This window comes from Pygoscelis adeliae, unplaced genomic scaffold, assembly GCF_000699105.1.
Source record: "Pygoscelis adeliae isolate BGI_AS28 unplaced genomic scaffold, ASM69910v1 Scaffold57, whole genome shotgun sequence".
NCBI lineage: Eukaryota > Metazoa > Chordata > Aves > Sphenisciformes > Spheniscidae > Pygoscelis > Pygoscelis adeliae.
This window is the reverse complement of record NW_008825615.1, coordinates 14100748-14123796: the sequence shown is the minus strand read 5'-3', so window position 1 is coordinate 14123796 and position 23049 is coordinate 14100748. Positions and strand designations below refer to the sequence as shown.

The window sequence follows — 23049 nt, the reverse complement described above, 5'->3', positions numbered from 1 at the left end:
AGAAAGTGTATCCTGACATAATATTGCAATGTATTATTATAGCAGATAGAATATTTGGATAATTTACAAAATGACTGAATGAGTACTGTAAGATCTTTAAAGTTTACATCACTGGTTCCCAGTATTATTTTTTGGTTTTTTGACAGTAAATCATAGTGCTTACAGAAGGGACAAATACCATGGGTTTACTTTACAGAACAATCCAAACCCTTTCTTTTTAAGTCAATTAGGTTTAACTTCTAAGGACTGTTAAGTGATACATGGTAGTCTTATGCCAGCTGTCTAGATTTTTGAAGCATTTACAAACCAATATTAAGTCATTTTCACATAGTGTTGAACATAGTTCATGTTTTAAACACTTAATTTTAATCAATATTGATATGCCGGATTTAATAATATTTTTTCAAAATAAAAATGTTATTTCTCATCACAGTTTAAAATAACTGGCAGCAACAGAAATGTTTGAAATAAAGATTTCTAGTTTCTGCAACTTTGTCCGATTTAACTTTTGTTTCTTTTGTCTGCAGTTTGCTGTATTTCTGTAAGTAAACTACTCCACTTTGTCATTATACTTTTTCTTCTGTCTTTCACATTCTTGGCCCCATATCTATTCACAGTACTGCATTTCACTTGCCTTCATATTTTTATTAGCTACCGGCACAGTCAAGTGAATAAAATCTCAAAAAGCTAGTTCTACAGCATAGACTATATATGAGGACTGACCATAAAATGTTACATGCGCACTCAAATTAATAAAACTTCAAAGGAACATTTTCATTCGACTCCAGAGAAACCACAGTATGGTCAAAACACAAACATGTATCATAGGATGAGTATCTCCTCAATGTTTTTTTTTTCCTTTAGTTGTTCTGATCTCTCTTCGCTCTTATGATAATTTTTTTCTTGTCATTACTGTAGTCAACTGTAACTTAAGCTGATATTTGCTGATAAACAAATGGTAGTAGCTCGTACTAACTGTGCTGTACTCTATCTAAATGCAAAATTGTACTTTGCTAATAGCAAAAAAGCAGAAGAAACTTAAATCAATAATGCCTGTTGGCATGACTCACCTGAACCTGTTGCTTTTGTGTATTCAGCATATTAGGATCGATTGATAGCGGTCCCAGCACGCTGACCATTAGCTCCTTTTCTACAAGCCAGTGCTTTAACTGAGCTTCTGCTGTCTGGAACTGGGTCAGGTAATTTGAAGACTCCTCCAGTTTTTGTTGTCTCTCAGATGTAACTTGATTGAGTTCTTTCCATTTGGAATCTAACAATGATAATGTTAACATATTGCATGCATGTTCTAGCAGATGGGTTGTCAGACAGCAGCCTATGTATGAAACATAAACAGAGCTCTCTAATAAGGCTTCTTGCTGATTAACTCCAGATGCCTTATTGCAGTGACTCGGCAAATACATCTTTTAACAGTCAGATGCATATACACTTGGATGAAGGTCTGCAGTTTAGCACAGCCACGTGCGGAATTTTTAGAGCAATGAATACACAACTGTAATAAAATTGGATTAGAGTATTACTAAGTGAAGTACCACCAAATTTAGGCTTCGGTATCAAATGACATAAAAGCCAAAGGGCTGTACTCAGTTATAACTTAGGTGCCTGATTTAGATAGACAAATCATCCCACTTATTCAGTAAAAAGAAACAGATACCCTTCCAAGGGTGAGCAGAAGCCCTAATTTAGGCTTCTACTCTGAACAGCCCTCTCTCTGAAGGAGCACACCTCTTTCAAATGCCTGTATTAGGAGCCTGTGAAGATTAATGGCCTCATTTAGACATCTAAACCAGGTACCTAATGACAGGCAATGAGAATACTTCTGTACGCAGGTATTTCAAAAGTGCTGTGTGAGCTTAGGTTCACACCTAGGCCAATCTGTGGTCTCTTCCACTTGTAGCAAGTGGCTTCCAGAGCAGCCATTGAGTCTTACAGTCTTGTAACTTCCCCCTTGCCTCTGTGATACTGTCAGTGCTTGTTCAGTCAGCTCTGGTATTTTGCTAACTCTCCTCGACCCTGAATTTCATCCGTGTTTTTTCAGTTTCTTTTGCCACTTCACTGTGTTTGACCTCTGCTCAGTCTGTATTAATCCCCTTTTAACGCTACTCAAGTTCTCTTGGAGACCTTACCTGCTACTTAAACTTTTCAGAGTTTCACTTACAAACAGGACAGATCGGTAAAGTTCTCAGCTTTAAAATTACTATTGGTGTAGCTATAGAAATGCCTATCAGCATGAAACAAGATTAACCTATGATTTATTTAAAATATGACAAACCTAAGAAGAATTTTTAAAAGCTTATGACAATTACGCACTGCAGTATCTCAGTCTATTGTCCAAACATGGTAATTTCCAATTTTTTTTGGCAAAATTTATGGAATCAGTTATAGAAAATGGCAAAAAGCCATCAAAACCACAAAATGACAAAAGCCACTAGTACATGGGAAAAAAGCATGCAGAAAAGCATTACCTGTTTCTTTACAAACTGTTCTTTACATGAAATTAACTAACTTTGTTATATTTTGTAAGAACAACAACATATGTATCTGGAGCAATAACTGACCAGTCAAGTTTTAGCCACACACTGTCTGAAAAAGATAAAGCCCTCTCAAAGAGGGAGTCGAGCTATAGCCTCTCTCAATTGCACTGATATAAATTCAAAGCCCATGGGTATCAGTGGAATTACTCCAGATCTACACTCTTGTAAAGGGAGTTATTCCCACAGAATTTAAGGGGTAGGAGGGAGCAAGATATTAAAAATACTAGTGATTGCTAATACATTAAAAAAACCTCATACTAAAACAACTTCCAAATCAGTCTGAACTATAATACAGCTTTACTGAAGTACCTATTTTATCCAACATTTGTCTCCATTTGGGTGCCTCAGGAGAGTCAGGGTTCTTTTCCAACAGCTCTGTCACTTTGTCCTTTAGTTCCTGCACTTTATTCGCACTTTGCTTTAATTCCGTTTCAAAAAGCTGCAAATTCAAGTGATAAAATAAATAAATAAGAGACTAAAGAAGAACGGTAAGGTGTCAGGTTTGAAGTCCATAATACTGAGATGCCAAGCATGAAGATAAACAATAAATATCTAGCACTTATATACTACCTTTCTGCTATGAATCTCAAAACACTTTATAATGGCATATGTTGCTGGTCAATTTTTTTGGAAGAGAGAACCTGACTGATTTAAACTCTATTAGTAATAACAATTATTGTTTAATGTGAACAAGTGACAGAACTAGAAGAATTCAGATAAATAAGATCCGCTAGGTCCCATCATATTCACATATACTTGGAATGTGTTCTTGTACAGAAGGCAAACTGACTAACGCACAGTACAGTTCACAGCAGAAATAACCCAGCTAGCACCGACAGAGAGGAGGCCTCGTTTATCTCAGTGGAAGTCCTGCTATCACAGATAGACTGCTTCTTGTAGATCATCTAGAACTATAGTTTAAAGAGCACCATAGCTTAAAGTGTAGACCTAGCAGGAGACTGAGATGCCCCAACAACTCCTAATTCATGCTGTTCTTACAGACAGAAGTGAACAGTCCTTATGCCTGGCAAAGGGCTCTTACATGAATATTCTTAAGTAACAAAGCTTGCTCCATGGAGCTGCATTTTAATTATCCAAAACCCACTAAAATAAACACTGAACAAACCTGTGCTTGATGTAGAACTTTTACTGAAAGGTCTAACTAATCAGAAGCATGACTCTTGCCTGAGCACTCGCTCAGTTTTCCAACTATCTGTGAATACTCTTCTATTACTACACTGGGGGTAAGATGGTCGTGTTAGCTTTGCACATTCTCTGTTAAAAAATAAGGAGCTAGTTTTCTTCCACATTTAGTCTGAGTTTTAGGACTGAATGTTATCCAAGTCTGAGGAAAGTCAGTAGCTGTTCAGGTTAGTTTTTAAGGGTGACCCGCCAAATATAAAAGAATTCTCCCAGTTGAATCAAATTCTGCCCTTGTTCACCCACAATCACAGGCAAGGAAAGAATTTTCCCTCTCCATTACATTTCCCTTTATAGATGAACCTTTACATGTGTAAATATTGTCCTTCATTGCTAGGGAAGCATATGCCTCCAATGCTGAAACAGGACAGAAGCTTACTGCTGATTCAGTGGTTTTCTCTCATCAATTTAAAAGGGGGGAGGAGACTGTTGTGCAGCTATATAACTTAACAAGCATGACATGGCTGCTGAAGAGAAACGCTGCCTTGGAATAGACATAAGCCGCTGCAGCTGCAGAGACCAGGAGGTCTGGGGAGTGTGAGTGAACCAGCAGCTGCAGAAACAGCTTTCGGATAGATATAGCCCTTCAGGTCTTACAAGCAATCCAGTATACACCTCTAAACCACTAAGGAGATGAAAAAAGTTCATTGCATAATCAATATAGTCTCACCTATTTAAACTGGCCACCAAAATTACTATTTTCTGACCTGCACAACTCCTTCTCTCTGACACAGTGCTCCTTTTACTCCATTGACAGTTTGCCAGATTTGCTCTAAGCCTGACTGGCACGCTTACCAGGATCATTTAAATCTCTCTGCAACATTAAGCTAGCCTGAGGTATCGGTTGTTCAACTAGAATTTCCCCAGTAACTGCAAGAAAGAGTATTTTTTTGAAGGCACAAAGTACCTTATGTTGCTCAACTTGGGCTTTAACTGCTTCGCTATCAGTTGGAGCAGCTTCCCAATCTGATGCAGTTTTGTCCATTTTTTGCAACCACTGCATCATTGAGGTCGATTCTTCCTGAATATTCTGCATTTTTGAAAGCATACTTTCTAGTTCTGAAATCTTTTCCTTCAATAAAACTCCCAAATCTTCGTAACTGTGATTTACATCAGACATGGCTTGTTGAACAGTTGTCAGTTCTGTAACAGGAGAGATGCATAAAGACTACGTTAGAGGTTACAAGCCCTTCAAACAATACTTGGACTTCAAGAACTTCTAAACAGTACTCTGGGTTACAACAGCTAATAGTCCCCCAAATAAGAAGTCACTGAATGTGTTAGAGTTATTTCCAGTTCACTCTAAATGTGGTAATCTGAATGGCCTAATGTAAGTTCCTATTTGCAAGAGCTTCTCATTTCACAGAAATCATTGCTTTAATACACACAGGTACACAAATGCCACAAATACTTTACAATCTTTCTACCCATTGTTATTTTAATATTTTAAGCAACAATTCCATGACAAAAAGTTGAACATACTGGACTACAGTTCAGTTACTTACATGACAGCCTAACGTTACTGCAATAATATTTTGCTCACATTCATGTACCATTATAAATGTGGTTTATCACTGAGAGTACACAGTCTTCCTGCTGTGCTCTAAGTAGACTGTAGTTTAGGAGAACGGACTCTGCAGACTTGGGACGTGGTACGTGGCTATCCATAAGCACATATAAAGTGCCTATGTAAGTTCCTTTGTTTCTGTAAAGGGGTTGGTCACATACAGTGATACAAATGTATGTAAAGTGGGTGTCTTCATATATGTATGTTTGTGTATGTGCGTGTTGTGAACGCTGGGTGGTGGGTGTTAAAAAGTTTCAAACCACATACACACATATTAGAATTTTCTCAAAAGCCACACATTATATTAAAATAGCTATCCCTGTATACATTCATAGAAGTACATATTGATTTAGAAAACACAGCCAGATTTGATCTGTCTTCAAAGAAAATACTGAAGGTAGGTATTTTTACAATTAATTTTCGTATCGTGTCCTAGTCAATATAGTTTCCTTACGTGACGGTGATGTGAAATGTCAGTCTAGTAGTCACTGCTACAAGCAGATTTATATACAACACTTAAAAAACACTTACATATTTAACAGTAATTGGCAAGTACATTTCTTTATCACATCCTGAAATTTTTACTGACCTTTATTTTTCAGGAAATCCTGAGTTCCTGGAGCTCCTCCTTCACCATTTAACATTGTGCCACCTGTGGATCAAGAGAGACCAAGTCCCATGCTTAATCTGGGCCTCTTCCCACCAAAACCCCAGCACTGCATTTCCTCTTTAAAACAACATGATACACAGCTCTCATTATAACATTAAAGAAATAACTGAAAACTAACCTTGTCATAGCAAATATTTTATTTAAACCGGTTTATATATTTTAAGGTTGTTTTATGTTTTAAGCTGCTCCAGCCAGCTAGTACCGTAAGTGGTATCACATATGCACAGCATATGCATAGCAGGTGGGTGTGCACATGGATGCACATATAAGTATGCACATATGCATGATGTATTACCAGTCCTACCGCTCACAATACCATGCTAAATAAACGGCTGTAGTGGACAAAGGTCTATGTCCTAGCTGTGAGGCCTACTCACATCCATATGGCTAACATCACTTCCTTCCTCTTCCTGAAAGGAACCTGTTCCCTACTGCCTACTGAGAACATAGTTTTACCCAACCATGTCTGGGTATGGCCTGGGAGAGGGCTAGCTCGCAAACGCTGAGACTCTGAGGAGAGCACTAAGCATTAAAGAGCAAAGAAGCCCGAAGTACTCATTGCAGACACCACAACCAAAGGCACTGCTTACTCAGGACACCTTTACCCACCAGGGAAGTGTTTGAGTCACCATTCCTAGAAGTATTTAAAAGACATGGAGACATGGCGCTTGGGGACATGGTTTAGTGGTGGACTTGGCAGTGCTAGGTTAACGGTTGGACTCGATGATCTTAAAGGCCTTTTCCAACCTAAACGATTCTACGATTTAGCAACACCATACCTCTGCACAAAAAGCTCTTGGTACCAACTGGACGAATCCCTCCCTATCTTGTCATGAGCAAGACTTGAGCACGTGCTCCATGACAGGGATTGCAATGTGAAGTCCTTACTGTCACTCGGAGGCAACCACTCACCCAGGCAGCCCTACTAATTAAAAATAATTTCAAAGCCTGTGGAACCAGGGCTACATGGGCTTTGTAAAACGCCGTCAGACCACAGAACTGGGGCACGCGGTCAAGCCACAGAGAACTGCAAGAATAACAACTTCCCACTCTTCTGCACATATGTATTCCCAGATGAGCAATTAACAGAGAAAGATTAATGGTTGCCTTGGAAAAGGCTATGCATCTACCTCACAGTACCAGCTGGACAGTGAGGCAGTCCCCATCCTCCCAGTCCTTTGCATGACCAATGAAGGCCAACACACTTGAATTTATTTCCAGACCTAGTCAGTTCAAGAATTGACTGAAAATGTGCTTACAGCCATTAAAACACCCTAGGTATCACACGCCTTGAACTATGGCTTGAATGATACTTAGTAGAATTACTGGTTTCTGTAAAACAAGTTAACATTTAAACACTAGAGTACAGAAAATCATGGAAATAGATTTTGCTGTCTTTAAAATCAGATTACCAGTAAAAAGGATTTAGCTGAAGCTCCAGACTGGAAACATATTTTGGCCCAGGAAAGTCATGCTGGGATATGGAGTTGATTCCCTTCTGTGCTGTTGTTTCAACTAAAATATTGACTAGCATTAATTATGCTAACCTATTGGGATGAGAAGGTTTGCCTAGGCTCACTTTTTAGATAAACCACGTCCTCATCACCCTTCTGACAAAAACTCCATGACTCTGCAAACCTTTATGCGTGCGTTTGGCGTCACACAGAATAGCCTTGTGGCCATGAAAGAGGTCTCTCTGTGGCAGCAAAGGTGTGCAGGTACATCAGTGTTTGCAAAAGCAGGGTTTGTATTTGTCCTACTTGAAGATTTGGTGGATATGTGAAGCACTGAACACCGATCAAAGTCAGTTTCTCATTATCAGAACTTTTCTGGGATGAGGTGAAGGCAACTGTGATACTGTTCATTTTGTTCATTATCTGGGAATTACATACTGAAGTAACAGCTTTAGGACCTGTTAATCATTTACATCAAAGCACTTTTATGCTATTTTGGCAGTGCAAAACAATCAGAATGTGTACTGAATTACTACAGCAGTTAGACAGTTTAAATGCTAGTCACAGCAAACGATGGTCAGAACAGACATGGCTAACTGACTTCTCACAAGCCATAATATTCAGAAAGCTAATCCAAGGGTGAAATATTTTAATTTTTGTCTTAAAGGTTTTAAAAACTCCTGAAATGTTAGGCTTACCTGATTACACAAATGCATACCTGATTTTGCAACTGCTCTCAGTTTGGCAGGAGAAGTCACAGCAGTAATTAGATTACACAGCAATGTTCCTTTGCTATTCATTTTCTGCAGTTCAGGTGCTTTTAATGTCCATTCATCTTTTAAATTCTGGTTAAGAAAAATAGTCATTTGTTCATTACAAAACTGATTTCAGACTTAAAAGATTTAGTGGGGAGAAAGGAACAACCTTGCTACTTGGGAATCCCCTGCAGTATATCCAAACATGCAAAGGAAATGGGAATGTAAATGTAGACTGCAAGCTCCCCAGTCCCAATTACTGTGACTGTTTACCCCTTAAGTCTGTACTTTCATGTTACTAATAGATGCCCTATTTCCTTCAGCCATATTTCACTTCTCATCTACAATGTCTTACCAATGTATCTTCCAAAGGTTTCTTTAACTCCTCTGTATTCAGAGAGGGTTGCGCTGCTGGAATTCGTTCTGTTGTCTCTTTTATCCATTTCCTTAATGATTCTACAAGGAGCTCAAAAGTATCCATTTGTTTCTGACAAGACGATACGTCCTCTTCTCTAGACAAAGACAACAAAAGAAATTGAGCACTGAATGTCAGTATTCCTTCTGATAATTAAACCAACAGATATTATCAATCTGATATCGCTACTCCTAAATTCAAAGAGTCACAAAACTTGATTTTATGGATATGAGCAGAATGTGAAACATCTAGTCTTGCTGTACAAGTAACTTATATGGAAGCTCTAATAACTTCTCCAGTTTTCCCTTGCAGCCTGATTCCAAACTGTACTCTAAAGCAATTTGCACAAGGAGCAATTTGTATTCTATCAGAAAAGGGGAGAAGTAGGGTCTTCTTAGAACTGACAAGCCTCCTGTAAATATCACAAAATTCGTAACGAGACACTTATCTTTACAGCCAACATTAGAGCTCTTGAACGAGACAGACTAACTACAGAGGCACTTCCAAATAGAATCCCTTTTTTTTTTAAAATAAAAGAACTCTCTACTCTGTGGTTAACTGCAATCCCTTGAGATTGCATGCAAGAGGATAGCCGTCATCACAACATTCACACTGTATTATTAGCCAAGGCGGAAACACTTTAATTATTCGACTTACTTTTCCTTTACAGTTTCCTCTACCTCTCTGAATTTCTTTGACAAAGCATTTACTTTTTCTAATACCAATGCTTTATCTCCAGGAAGAGCATGGAATGAAAGTTCTTCAAGAAGCTGCTGCAAAACTTCCAGATCCTTCTTATGTTGTGCCAATTCTACACTAGCTTCCTGCAAAACGGGATTACATTGTTCATATTAGACTTCACAATCACTTGTTTAAAATTAAATTCTTGATTTTAGCTAACCGACCAAAGTTGGGAAACAAGCACACCTTATTTATTGGTTCAATCACTTAGATGAGTTAGACTAGAAATGCACAATATATACAAATGGAATGGTACAGTACCTGCATATATTGATACACTTCACTAACATCCTTTCTTGGTGCCTCCGTCTCACTGAGTGCCTGGTTTTTCTCATCTAGAAATGACTGAAGTTTTTCTGACAGACCTTCAAATAACTCCACTTTAGTCTTCAACTCCTCCATTTTCATAAGCTTCTCTTTATGCTTGTGACTTGCTTGAGAAAACCGTCCTGCAAGTTCACTCATTTTAGCTTGCAGCGTGGATGCAGTGGATGGATCTGCTGTTTCTGTGAACTTCTTCACTTTTTCATTCATAGTGTTTATACTGCTTTGGCGACCCGCAATGTCTTGTTCTAGCATCTGAAACAAGCAAGAACTACTCTGTATTGCTTGTAACGAAATTTTAAGAAGTGAAACTCGTCCACCATATCAAGCAACAAATCAGTACAGCTAGACCATCAGTGCAGATCTATTTCAGATACAAAAATCCTTATGTACAGTTCCACTTCACGCAACAGTCCTCTTTATTAAGTATTCTGAATCCATTAAAGGTGCCAAACTAACATTTTAATTCTTTCTTGAAATCTGAATTCTCAAACAAATGTTTCTTCAGAGAATGCTACTTACAATGCTTTTACTAATAATATCCTGAATAGCAGCAGAATTCAAAGGCACTTGATCTTGTTCTTCAAGGCTCTTTTCAACACCTTCCATCCAATCCAGCATTTCATCCAAACCATCCTGCACGCTTAGGGATCGTGTCAGAGTTATTTGGAGCTTCTCATTCCTTTCATTCACAGACTTGGATAAATTGTCATACCTATCCACAACATCATCTGATAAAGAGAAAATATATTTCAATTTTTTCCTTTAGCCAAACTAAGCTTTTAACTCATTTTACCAGTTCTCACCAGGTAAGTGTGAGTCAAAAATTGCCTACATCAGAATGAAGCAAAACCATCAGCTTTATTCAGTAAAAACACACAAGCAAAGATCAAAATCTTCAAACAGAGACAAGAAGCCCATAGGACAAGGGAAATGAGGAAACAGCTTACAGCTGTGCTCCCCAGCTTTTAGAAGCTGGTTCCCACGCAGCTTTAGCTTATGACAGCTGTTGACTGTTCCCAAGAAATAAAATAGCAGAGTATTAAGACAGCTCTTCTACAATTATGTCTCTTATGTTATTAGAGCCGAAAGGTTCTTCCAGATGGTTCTTCATTAGACCTTCAACACTTTCGGGATAAGCCTCAGAAAGTCACAAGTTCCATGTACCTCTCATGGAGTTTCATCACCAACTCCAAAGAGGCAAGCCCACAGTTGTTTTATTTTGTTGCTCTGCAAGTTACTTACAGGATTTCAGTAAGAGATAGTTGTGTGATACACATACAGAGTCTTCAAACTTCAGACATTGGTGAATGTCATGCTGTCCTACTTCTCACAACCAATAGGAAGAGTATTGGGTGTAGGTGGTAAGGTTTCGGTATTGACAAAGTTTTTGGCCTCTGTAAGAAGAGGCGAGGGGCTGCCCCGTGGAAAACACATAGACAGTTCCAGCTGGCTCTAACTGACCCACCACAGGGTACAGCTGAGCTCCTCAGCCAAGGTGGTGGTGCCTCTGGGAAATGTATTTAAGAAAGGGGAAAATGATGCCTGAGAGTGAGAAGTGAGGGGGAAAAAAAGTGTGAAAAACAGCCCTGCAGACATCAAGGTTCAACAAGAAAGAGGGGAAAGAGGTGCTCCAGCAGATTCCCCTGAAGCCTGTGGAGGACCATGCTGGAGCAGATAACCACATTGCAGCACATGGAGGACCCAACGCTGGAAGAGGTGGATATTTTCTGAAGGAACTACAGCCCATAAAGAGCCCACACTGGAGCAAGATTATCCTGAAAGACTTGAGCCTGTGGAGAGGAGGCATGCTGGAGCAGGGGAAAAGTGTGAGGAGGAAGCAGCGGCAGAGAGGAGCTGTTATGGACCACAACCACCCATTCCCCATCAACCCTGCACTGTTTGGCAGGGAGGAGGTGCGAGTAGTTGGGAAGGAAGGAGTGATGGTGAGCCTGGAAAAAAGAGTGGGGTGGGAGGAAGGTGTTGCTTTAATTTGTCTTTGTTTCTCACTATCGAAACCTATTTTATTTGGCAATGGGAAAAGTCTGTTTTGCCCACGATGATAATTCGTAAGTGATCTCCCTATTTTGACCTATGGGCTTTTCCATCTTATTTTCTACACCCATCCTGTTGGGCAAGGGGAGTGAGAGAGCAGCTGGGTGGGCATCTGGCAGCCAGCCAAGGTCAACCCATCACAGACAGTTTCTTGAAGTCAGAAGGAAATAATTCCTTGGCTAAGCAAACTTCAAATAATTGCTTGGAATCAGATAGTTGGGGTCATGTTCCTTGAACCTGAACATGCTCCTTCCCACTGGAGAATTTATGATCCTCAGCAAATCACTAACTCTGTTTGGCATGCCCATCTGTAACATGGGAATTAAACGTAATCCCTATTTCTGAAAAAAAAAAAGTCAAAAATAAAATTACAGCTTTTAAGTGAAAAGCATATGGATCAAGTGCAGGAGGCAGACCAACAATGAAGTTACTGTGTTGTAATAGCTTATGACTTAACAAAACATGGACTTTGAACAGTGACACAAGAATGTGGAAACTGTATTTTGTCTCTTCCAGTACCTGCAAGCAGACACAAGTGATAAAAAGCAGTATTAAGAAAAGTAAACATTTTACCCAGTGTTTTCTGAATCTCATCTTTGTCTGGTGTCAACTCTCCCCTTGTATCCAATAACACTTCAGCAGCTTTTTTCAGTTTTTCTACAGCAATTTGGTGGTTAGACACTTGTCCCTGAAGAATCTGTAAAATTCCAAAATTATCAGTTATGCTTTTCAATACAGCTAATAGTTACACATGCAAGGCTTGAGATATGCCATACAACCTGAACTTAGTGCTAGGAATAAACTAACTCAATTTGTGACCTCTCCTTAAGAAAAATCTTCACCAGTGGCTACGACTGCTGTTGACCTTCTGGCCCTTGTTTTAGTTTATTCACCATCTTTTTTATCTTCTGTTTTACAATACTTCTCTGACTCAACTGGTTTCTTGCATGTAGCTTCAAAATGTGTCTTTTGATTAATTGTTTTTAAAGACCACTTCTACAGACTCATATACTATCCAAAAGAAAAATAAACATATTTTTCAACTCAGCATCAGAGAACAATTCAGGGGGAAAATGTACAGTCAGCAGCAGTAGTTACACATTCACCATCAGTTTTATTAACAAAGGATCAGGCTGATATCATAGCGTAAACAGGAATAGCTTGAAACAAGATGTTCACCTTCACAGTTTAGGAACCTCCTGGAGCCAGTCTCACTGAATTTTGCCTAGGTTTGTCCATCTAACCAAGGAACACAGGTTTAGAGACTAGCCCAGCCATGACTCACTCCAGAGTCACCAGAGAAAGACAGGATGGCTGAGTCAACTTCTGAAAGTGGCTTTCTCTCTCCAGTGTATAAAAGTACTTTAGGGTGAATAGTCTTTCAATTATTTCAGGCCTCTGTGCTAGTGTATATGATGTATCTTTGCTTTGATTCACTTGAACTTTATACAAGTCCAAAATGAAGGGACTTCTCATTTATTTTTTGATATACGCTAACTTAATGAACATACGACTCAAAAGGTAATCCTATCTGCCCTGCCGGGACAAAGAAGTCATGTCAATACATTCAGCACTGGTATCCAGAGCACAACAGTATGCCAACATAGTATGTCTTGCTGACCCACTTGACACAACAAAACTCAGATAGACCCGAAGAGGAATTTTCCTTACACTAGAGAAATATACTGTACTTGTGCAAAAAAACCCCCAAAAACAAACCCCAAAAAAGACATATCAGAAAACCTTGTATGCTGACAGAAAGCAAGCAAGCTGATGCCAGAGGCACTGAAGAATATTCTGAAGAACAGTTAATCCCCATAAAAAGATTAGACCCCAACATGCTGCCAAGGTCTGTGTCTAGCTGGATTATCAGCTGCATGTGTTGGCTACAAGGGACAGCTTTAACTTGCAACACCTGACTTCTTCAGAAATACTCTTTGTTTTGCTTTCATTAATTGGCTTGCTTTGTTCAGCCTTCTGTTTTTTCTCTCCTTTGAATCTTTTGACACGTTGTACCCTCTCCCCTCTTCCCAGCTCATATTCATTGAGTGCTCTTTTGTATGGCAAGTAATCCATGTAGGCGTCTCATAAAAGAACCCCAGTACTCACTCCTTTTGTATTACTTGCATGACAATTGGCATTATACAGGATATAATTCGTTTTGGCGTAAGGAACAAAAAGTTAAATGAAGGTTCAAATTGTAATTGGTGTTATTCCTACTTTTCTAGCACTTGGAAGCACAAATGTACGTAAATTGTTCCACTGTTAAGAGTTCAAAATTTACACTTTTGATTTTGTTGTCTTACAATTTTTGTCTCCTCTGATGTGTCATGCACCAAAGTGTTGGGCAATTCCAGTGTCAGATTTGAAAGATACAATGTGGTAAAGGTAACTACTGCTCAGCCTGATGTAAGGGAAATGGTTAAAGCACGTACTTTCCAAGAGCCATTGACCACCATTTGTCAATAGCAAACGTATCAGACCTGCATGGATACTCCACATAGCACAGACAAAACAGTGAGGAAATGCCCGACCAATAGCCTTGCTCACTGAAAAATAAATAAACTTGCATTTTAACTATAGTATAGATGACTGAATGCGTTTATGAAAATAGAAGAGTCATTTCAAAGACGACAGACTACAGGAAACTTTATATAACTCACCTTATACTTGGGTTCCTAAAGCCTTCAGTAAACCCACATTTTACGCAACTAACCAGAGTTTTACCTTCACAAGCTCCATCACTAACCCGTCTTGCCTCTACTAGGATTTACATAAAGTTGTGAGTTACTCCCTCAGTGGATTAAAAAAAAAAAAAAAAAGAGAAAAACAAAATACTGTTTTTCTGTGCGGTGCAATTTATGTTATATTCACTCTCTGGACGGCACATAGTACTGGATACAACTGAAGCAGGCAAACAGACTAGTCACATCACACTGCTTATCCAGTATGATCCCTTTCATAATGCAGTAACACACAAATGTGAACAGCAAAAAGCAAAAGTCACAGACAACAAACGGTCTTCTCTATCAGGAACTCAGTCCCAAGCCCTGCTCTGATAGCAAACTGTAATCACTAAATCGTTTCTTAGTTCAAAAACTTTCCAGATTTCACCCTATCATTTGCTAAGTGATATGAAACACATCTTGCTTTCACCACTGCTAATGGCATCTTGGTCCCCCATTTTTTTTCACCCTAGTGCTTTTCAGGTAACACTCTGGACAGCTGAGTTGAAGAACTGTAAAAGTTGTACGCTCATGTGCAAGGCAGGAATTTGGCCTGCAGCCACTTGGATTATATTAGATTATCCTGTTTTTCAGAGAAAAAGCAGTTCCTTTTAGGACAGAAGTACTTCGGCTTTTTAAAGCTTTTCACCTTGGTTTCTTCTAGTTGTCTTTGGAGATTTTTGGGATCCACTGCAATTGGCTCTGATAGTTGTTTGTTCACAGCTATTTCAGAGGCCTGGAGACCTGACAGAAGTCCAGATGAAGCATCTTCATAATGCTGGTATTTATCCACGAGGTCTTTAAGGTTATTTCCAAGGATGCTACACTAAAAGAGTAGAAACCAAACAAGCAAATACCCAGGCATTAAACTGTGTGCTGCATTTCAAACCAATCTCAAGCTCATACTTTCCCTCCTGAAATACTGCATGATTTTTTCCTGTCATCCTTCCACTGTCTAACTGATTTCTGAACTAAGGCACGACAGCTGGACAGGCTACGCAGGTCTTCCCAGATTGTGCTCCTCAAGCGTGATTTAGGATCAATTCACTGATGCAGGTGGGAAATTGCAATCTAATCCATTGTACTAGAATAGGAAAAGCTTTAGGAAGACTTTTTGATCCACCAACGTAAAGATTCTTTATCAGCACTCTGCCACCACAAATGTAGCCAGTGGAAGCTAGAAATTTTCATATTAAAAAATCAGAAGATACGCGTATGTTCATTAAAATACAGACAGCAGAATATTGCTTTCATAAATACCTTATCTGCATAGCAAATCCAAAGCAACATGGCTCGGTTTGGCACATATACTTTGCTTTGGTCACTTAAGAATGTCATCTGACCAAGATCCTATTAGTCCTATATGTTAGCATGCCCCAACATGTATACAGTGACTCATCATGAAAAAAGGTCAGTGGAACTCTTTCAGAATTTTTGGAGACTGTCTCACAAGCAAAATCTGACTGTATCAAATAATATTATTTATTTACAGTTACTTTAAAAATTTATATTCTGAACTTTCCACACACTGTATTTTAATATTTACATTTGGTACTTGGTCTCCATCTGGTGGGCAAACATAGAATGCACTCATTTACACAACCAGTTAACTAAGAACTGACTTTAAGATTCCTTCAACATATAAGCCTATAAACTCATATGTGTGTGTGCAAATATATATATTAAAACAATAAATGCAACATAAATATTTATTAAAAGCAAGAAGCATTTACAAAAGGCAAAAAGGTTACTAGAAGCCCATTTACAACTTGAAAGATCTCACAAATTGTGGAAGATCTCACTTTTTAAAAGACTGTCCTTCAAGACTCAATTTAATAAGAGAAGTCTACTTTGTGTTGGTTTTGCTCTGCGTGTTTATGGTCAAATATTTAACGCATGTCTATTACGGCTGTGCTAAATGTATATATGGAAAGGATAGAATTTGGCAAGTTGACAAATCTGAGACCACAAATCAAGCTGCTGGCATAGGATTTTTAGGTGCATAAAAATAAGCTCTCTGAAAATTTTGCAATGAAATCTTTACATTCACACTCAAACTAATTCAATAAATCAACTGGAGGAAGTCTAACATATTAATACAAGCTTTTAGCTTCACTGTTCATATATGAAAATGAGCTTCTGCAAACGGAGAGCCTTCACAAACTGTTCAAGAGAACAGGTTTTACACCAGTTTTGTAATCAAGCAATCAAATCCATGTCTTTATAGAATTTACCTTTCTGAGCAAGAAAATGTTAGATGAAAATTCCCAGACAAAGATAGCAACTGCTGCAGACCTACACCGTTATCAGTGGACACTGAAGCTCTACTAAGCAGTCTGAACCTATGATCTTAGAAAATCATGAAATGGCATAGTCAAAGGACGCTGACAGCAACTATCTCTTAAATGGTTCAATTAATAATGATCTCAAAAGTTTACAATTCCAGAATATTATCAATATTGAACAACACTTTGTTGGTTTTTCAAAAACAGCTGGAGAGTTGGAATGTGAGACCAGTTGGTGATGTTTGTCTAGTTCTACCAGACAGATTCCGTATGTGAATCTGGCACAGAGAGCTGGATTATCTTCCCTCTCTGAAGTACATGGAGGATTTTGCACTGCTAGTTTCCCATTAGTTAGAGACTAATCTCAGATTGTCAAGGATAAAATGTTTATTTGGCAGAGTAGTGGAAAAGAATTGCTATCCTCAAATCACTACATTCTTGCATGCCTAGTGCTGACAACAAAGGTCACATTGGGACAAACTATTTCAGGATACAAATCAAACTGAAATTTTGAATGTTAATCTTGGCATAGTCTCTCTCTTTCTATACTAATTTTATTAGTAGGAAGCCAAGTAAATAAGCAGTTGTGGGAAATATCACACAGAACATAAAGAAATGTTATCCATCTAGAAGTATTACAATTTCTTTCCACCCGAACATGTTACTCAGACATCCCGTACTGTCACAAACTCAAAGAGTTTGTTTAAGGCTGGAAAGAACAAATGAGGAAATCTGGTCTGACTTCTCCCTTACAACACAAGGTAGAAAATTTCATCCATTCAGACCTTAAATAGTCTGGCGCTTGACTAAAGCAGATCTTCTAGAAAATCATCTTGTTCTGTTATCTAACTTTAAGAAACAAAGAATTTACAACTTCCCATGGTATGTTTCATCAGCTAACCCCTTTTTATACAAACTGCCAAATCAATTACAGTAGTCTTTCCTACTCAGTATAAATAAAACTTACCTTAGTATAGAGAGATTTGAAACGATCTGAAGCACTATCCAGCTTATTTTGCACTTCAGCATATGTAGCCGAAGTATCGATACCATCTTTGTCAACCTTCACACCGTCTCTTTTGCTACATGACCTTGCAGCATCTAAAACTCTTTGTCCAGAAATTGTAATATACCGTAAATCACCTTTGTGAGAGATAACATCTTCTGAAAAACTCTTTTGCCTTTTCAGTTTGACCATAATACCACTGAAGTCAGAAGCACCTGCCTCCAAATTGTCAAGTTCTTGTTCTGCCTGCTGCAGCCAGGTTTCAAATTCACTATAGTCTGCATCAAATTTCTCAAGTTCTTCTCTTAGAGAATGAGTCAACTTCATTTTCCGTTCCAATTCAGCTAAAGCAGTCTCGTACTGAGCCTTCAGCTCTTTCATGTTCCTTTGCATCTTGTCTTTTTCTTCAGGGGAAAGGTAGTGCCCTTGTTTTTCAAGCAGTGCCTGAGCAGACTGAGTTGCTATTATGACAGCCTGCTGCTGTGAAATAATTTTCTCATGTTGAGCCTGCGAGAAAAAAAAATAAAAATTATGACCGGCACCTTCTCGGATGGTGCCATTAGACCATTATTATCTTGAAATCTCTGCTGAATTCTGTTCGAAACAACAAGAAAAATGAAGTCCATCGTAATGATAAAAAGCTTTTCTAATTTTCATATTACTTATTAAAAACCATTTTGTCAGTAATTTAAGTGAAAGCATGACTCCTGGTAATCATGTTTCTGTGCAGTTTCAAAATTTTATGAAACTTCCAATGGTAATTTTAGCCAGATATACAGGCCATGACCAAATGGGAGTCTTCAAACATCACTGGAACTCGGAAATACTAGGATATATATCACACAAACGCTTTCCCCTGTACTTCTAAAAGACAACTCCGTATAATAATACTAGACATTATCAATCTCTTAATTTTTTTCCTAATAAAAATTATTTGCTTATTACTTAACATTCAGGGTAGCGTGCTTAGTGTAATCAAAATTTTCCCAATTCCCTGTCTCAAAACAGAATTTACCAAATAAAGCATTCAAAGGTAGGCAACTTCCCAAATCAAAACTGTTCCATTTCCTGTTACATATATTGTAGCTACCATTTCAGACAAACAGACCAAAAGGAATGAAAGCATCGAACATTAAAAAGAATACAGATACTTTCTTCTTATATTGAGTGAACAAACATTATTATCCGATTTTTTTAAATTTAATTTTTCAATTTCAAGACCAGTGATTCTTATCAAATATACTTGATCATAAAAGAGGTCCTTTTGACGTTAAAAATTGAGACACATTCTATGCATGTAAATTGTTTCAATCTCATAAAAAAAAGTAAGTCATAGGAACTAGAAAACTATATGCCAAATAAAATCTATATTTCAAATAGATTCTTTCAAAAAATCTCCATTCTTGAAGGTCCTCTATTCCCATGTAAAATAGACTGGTATGCTTTTCTTCCATGAGTACAGTGGGCAATTACCCTGTAGGCATTAGGTGCAGAAAAGAGCTGTCAAAAACGTGGAAGTAAAAACATTACGTACACAAAAACAAATTATCTCATTGTCTTAGGTTGTTTTTTTTTAATAAGAAAGGAAATCAAAAATAGTATCAGCTATCAGCATTAGCATTTTCATCAACATGTCCATCAAACCACACTTAAAAGTTCTTGGTTGCTTAACTGTAAGTCAACAAAAGCCACAAAACTGAGCTCTGATTATTTTAAATGCTTCCAATTATCTTACCTGGAAAATCTATTTTTAAAATGCTCTGCTGTGGTTTTATGTAACTCATCCTTCTGAAGCCTTCAAATAGTGCTTTGCCCATGTGTTAAAGTTATAGGGAATTAAGATTGTAATTTCAGCAAACTATTATTTGCACCTATTGGTAACCACTGTTCACAGGGAATTGCAGGGGGTTGAATCATTTGGCTACCACAAAGATTTTTGAAAAGTCACATAAAGGGTATGAATTTATGTTGCTGCTTTTTGCATTTTCTTTACCTGCATTAATTTCTCACTATAAAAATAAAGAATAGACTCACCATCAGGATTCTCAACATTTACCTTGTAGAACATGTCCTTTTTCTTATTTTGCAGGAAACAACCACAGTAACAGCGAAAAAGTGACAAATTTGCAATACATTCTAACTACTGAAATTCCTACCACTGTGTATCACTAACTTCCTAGTGCCTGTTCCAAAGTCTATGACAGAAAGGATGAGATTGAATTCACTCATGTTGAATGAGGACTGACACGCTTAGCACCTAAATGTTGAATAAACTCAGTAACAGTACCTTGACTTTCTGATACTGCTGGTTCAGATTATCTTCTGTGCTTTTTACTAGTCCATCCACCTGAGTTTCAATGTCTGGCTGAATTTCCAGCAGATTACCATTGACATCGTCCTCCTCTCCTTCCAAAGCCTTCACATCTCCCTCTTCAAAGTGCGTTCCATTCTGTTCTATCGCCTGCTTAAATTTCCGGCCGTGCTCTGCTTCTTTATCCACATTCGATAACCAATCCAAGAGATTTTCTATTGTATTTTTACTTTCTTCCAGCTGTTCTATAGCTGCAACCTACATTGAAATTTTACAGTTTCAGTTTAGAAATCTTCTTTAGGAACTACAAAATATCATATGCAAACAGACCATTTAAAATACATTAACATTAAACAAAATTTCTGGTTGACATATATGTTGCTGTTTATTTTATAAAGAAAATAAACCAGCGAACAGTTTATTAGTCACCCAAATGAAATATGATTTTAATCTCTCCACAGTATATCAACAATAAGTTGCAAGACTAATCCCCTAAGACACCTAAAAAGTTTGAATAAAGGTTGCCTAAAAACCTTTTCTGTTTCCTGCTTAATTGCTGTTGTCATAGCTTTATCCAGTTCTTTTTTGGACTCTTCTGCCTTCTGGCTAAGGAGCAAACACTTTGTCTTAGCTTCATTCAGTTTCTGTTCAAGAACAGTCTTGTCTTCTTGTGACAACTTTTCTCCATTCTCTTTCAAGAAGGTTTCAGTATTTTTCACAATCTCTGCCAGAGTCTGGGCACTCATTCTCATGTCTTTTTGTATCTCCTTTTGAGAAAAAAGAAGCAAATACGAGTAAGTAAATTATTCACCAGATCTTTCCAACTAACTTTATTGGAACTATCTCTGTTCTAGGGATAAGCACCACAGTGGTCCCTTCTAACTTGGGAGAGTACATGATACATTACTAAATTGCAGATAGGATTATTAAAAAAATAAAATCAACATCTGACAATGTTGCTGCAGCTCAATCTGTCTTTTTTTTTTTTTTTTAAATTGCAAGTCTGTTGGCTTACACTCCTATCCAGACTGAGGCCACTCTTTTCCTTTGTTTAGCAGCTCAAACATTGTATTTCCATGTACACAGAAGAAAATATATCTTACTTTTTAGATATCAAGAGATACAGTAAATCTGCTGTACTGTAGTTAGTAAGGTGAGTCTCCTGACAAATACCATTCCATTACTATCCTAACAGAAAGCTGTGGAAAATAAGGGGACTGAATAAAAGTCAGAAACTTGTAGTCATCTTTCCCAGGTGGAAGTTCTCCCGTATTTCTTGGTTTTGTTCAGGCCAGAAACACCATAAGAATATTTTTCTTTGATTTTAATCAATCATAATATTTCAATCTCCGAAGAATGTTTAAGTCCATTAAATTTCACAGAGGACAGATGTTTAGTTTTAGTTTATCCAAAGCAGTTTGCCTAGTCCTAGGATAGAGTCAGATAAAAAAATCTGTCTCCCAGTTATCTGAGGGGAGTTTTACTTGTAACAATAATTATGCTGTTGAATACATTCACCCAGTTACTGAAATAATGAAGGGTTTTTTTCCTCACATGCAGTGTAACACTCTTGAAGCTGCAAGACAAAACATTTGATTCTCATTCTATACTACAGATTTTGCAGCAATTATAGAATATAGTTTGGCAGCTAAAACTGCAGCTCATTTTAACACTTCAGCACGTACGTTAGAAAGATTTTCCCTGGGACACTATATCAAGACAAGATTCTCCTCTGACAAAGATCTCTGTGCTTCCTTTCAAACAGCTCACTGACAATGAAAGTTCTGACTTGATCTATGAAAGACCTTTTTTAAGCCCCCATTCCCCTCCTGAGACACACTTCTACAACGGTGTCTACAAGAAGTCAGCTGGCAAATAACAACTCCTCTGCTAGGCAGTCACAAACAGCTGATGGAAAAAAAATGAAGTACATGCTACCTCAGTTCTTCACTCCCATGGGTACCCCATTTAGGCCATAAATTCTTAAGACAGGTAAGCAATATTAAGAGGTATGCCAGGGGTGTCTGTATCTTTCCACTGACTATAAGAACTTTGACAAACTAGATGTGTTACTTTGAAGGTAAGTAAAGCAAAGCAAGATGAATAAGGAAATTTCTGCCTTTATAGATTACTAAACCTTATTTGGAGCTCTACAGCATAGTAAACTATTACTAGGAGAAGGAGGAAAAAGAAGACTACCAAGTCCTTCAGTCCTTTAACTATCATAAACTCAATTAGCATCAGTCAGGACAGAGTAAAAGCTTATAGATGACAGGATACAGATTAAAAGCAAGCTCTCAGTAGGAAAGCAAGCAAACTGAGAGGGCTCTGCTACACAAGAACACCAAGGAGATTGCAAGCAACACTAGAAAAAACAGAATTTAAACCAAAAGAAGAGTGATGCAATGGAAAGCCTCAGGCAAGAGAAAGCCTTGCAGCAAAATTCTTCAAAATACTGTGAACAGGAATAAGCACTCCCTAATACCAGTAAAAAAGTTGATGAAATGATTTTAGCGTAATAAACAAGTCTGATTTTATCATATCTGATAGGAACAATCTTAAGCTAAAGATTCATATAACAAATTTCATGCCTACTCCAAGAGTGCTTCTTGAAATGTCTAGTACGTTTTCTAGTGTCTTCTAGTTTAAAAGTTTTTTTTCTCCCACTGGCACATACTGGAGTGTATTCATGGGCAGCAGTTTAAATGCATGCCATTAAGCCTTTACTTTTGGTAGGTCAAACAAGTCTATTTTACTCTTCTCTCACATGACAGTCTTGTGATTCAACAAAAGAGTCTAATCACTCCCCTCTGCACTCAGTCTTCTTTAACTTATCTGACTAGAATTGTGCATACCTCCTGTTTGGTCTGGTATTGTTCTAGCTCAGCCTTGCTGTCTCCAATAACAAGAGACTCTTGCTGTCCGATGAGTCGATTTTCAGTCTGTGTAAGCAAATCACAGATTTCCTGCAGTTTCTCTTTGCATTCC

The 23049-nt window shown here is 37.9% G+C and overlaps 1 protein-coding gene across 1 annotated transcript in view; it reads right to left on the bottom strand.

Moving 5' to 3' along the window:
* LOC103924686 (dystonin-like) overlaps positions 1–23049 on the bottom strand; it is a 121559-nt gene that overhangs the window by 84276 nt on the left and 14234 nt on the right. The window contains exons 7-21 of the mRNA XM_009333251.1: positions 22917–23049; positions 20595–20828; positions 20038–20319; positions 17712–18257; positions 15109–15285; positions 12307–12430; positions 10201–10409; positions 9616–9933; positions 9271–9437; positions 8554–8710; positions 8162–8288; positions 5909–5971; positions 4660–4895; positions 2862–2991; positions 1071–1270 (exon numbers count right to left, since the gene is read on the bottom strand). The exon at positions 22917–23049 is cut by the window's right edge and continues 23 nt beyond it. Of these exons, the coding sequence (XP_009331526.1) occupies positions 1071–1270; positions 2862–2991; positions 4660–4895; positions 5909–5971; positions 8162–8288; positions 8554–8710; positions 9271–9437; positions 9616–9933; positions 10201–10409; positions 12307–12430; positions 15109–15285; positions 17712–18257; positions 20038–20319; positions 20595–20828; positions 22917–23049 (3103 nt within the window). The remainder of the gene's footprint in view (positions 1–1070; positions 1271–2861; positions 2992–4659; positions 4896–5908; positions 5972–8161; positions 8289–8553; positions 8711–9270; positions 9438–9615; positions 9934–10200; positions 10410–12306; positions 12431–15108; positions 15286–17711; positions 18258–20037; positions 20320–20594; positions 20829–22916) is intronic.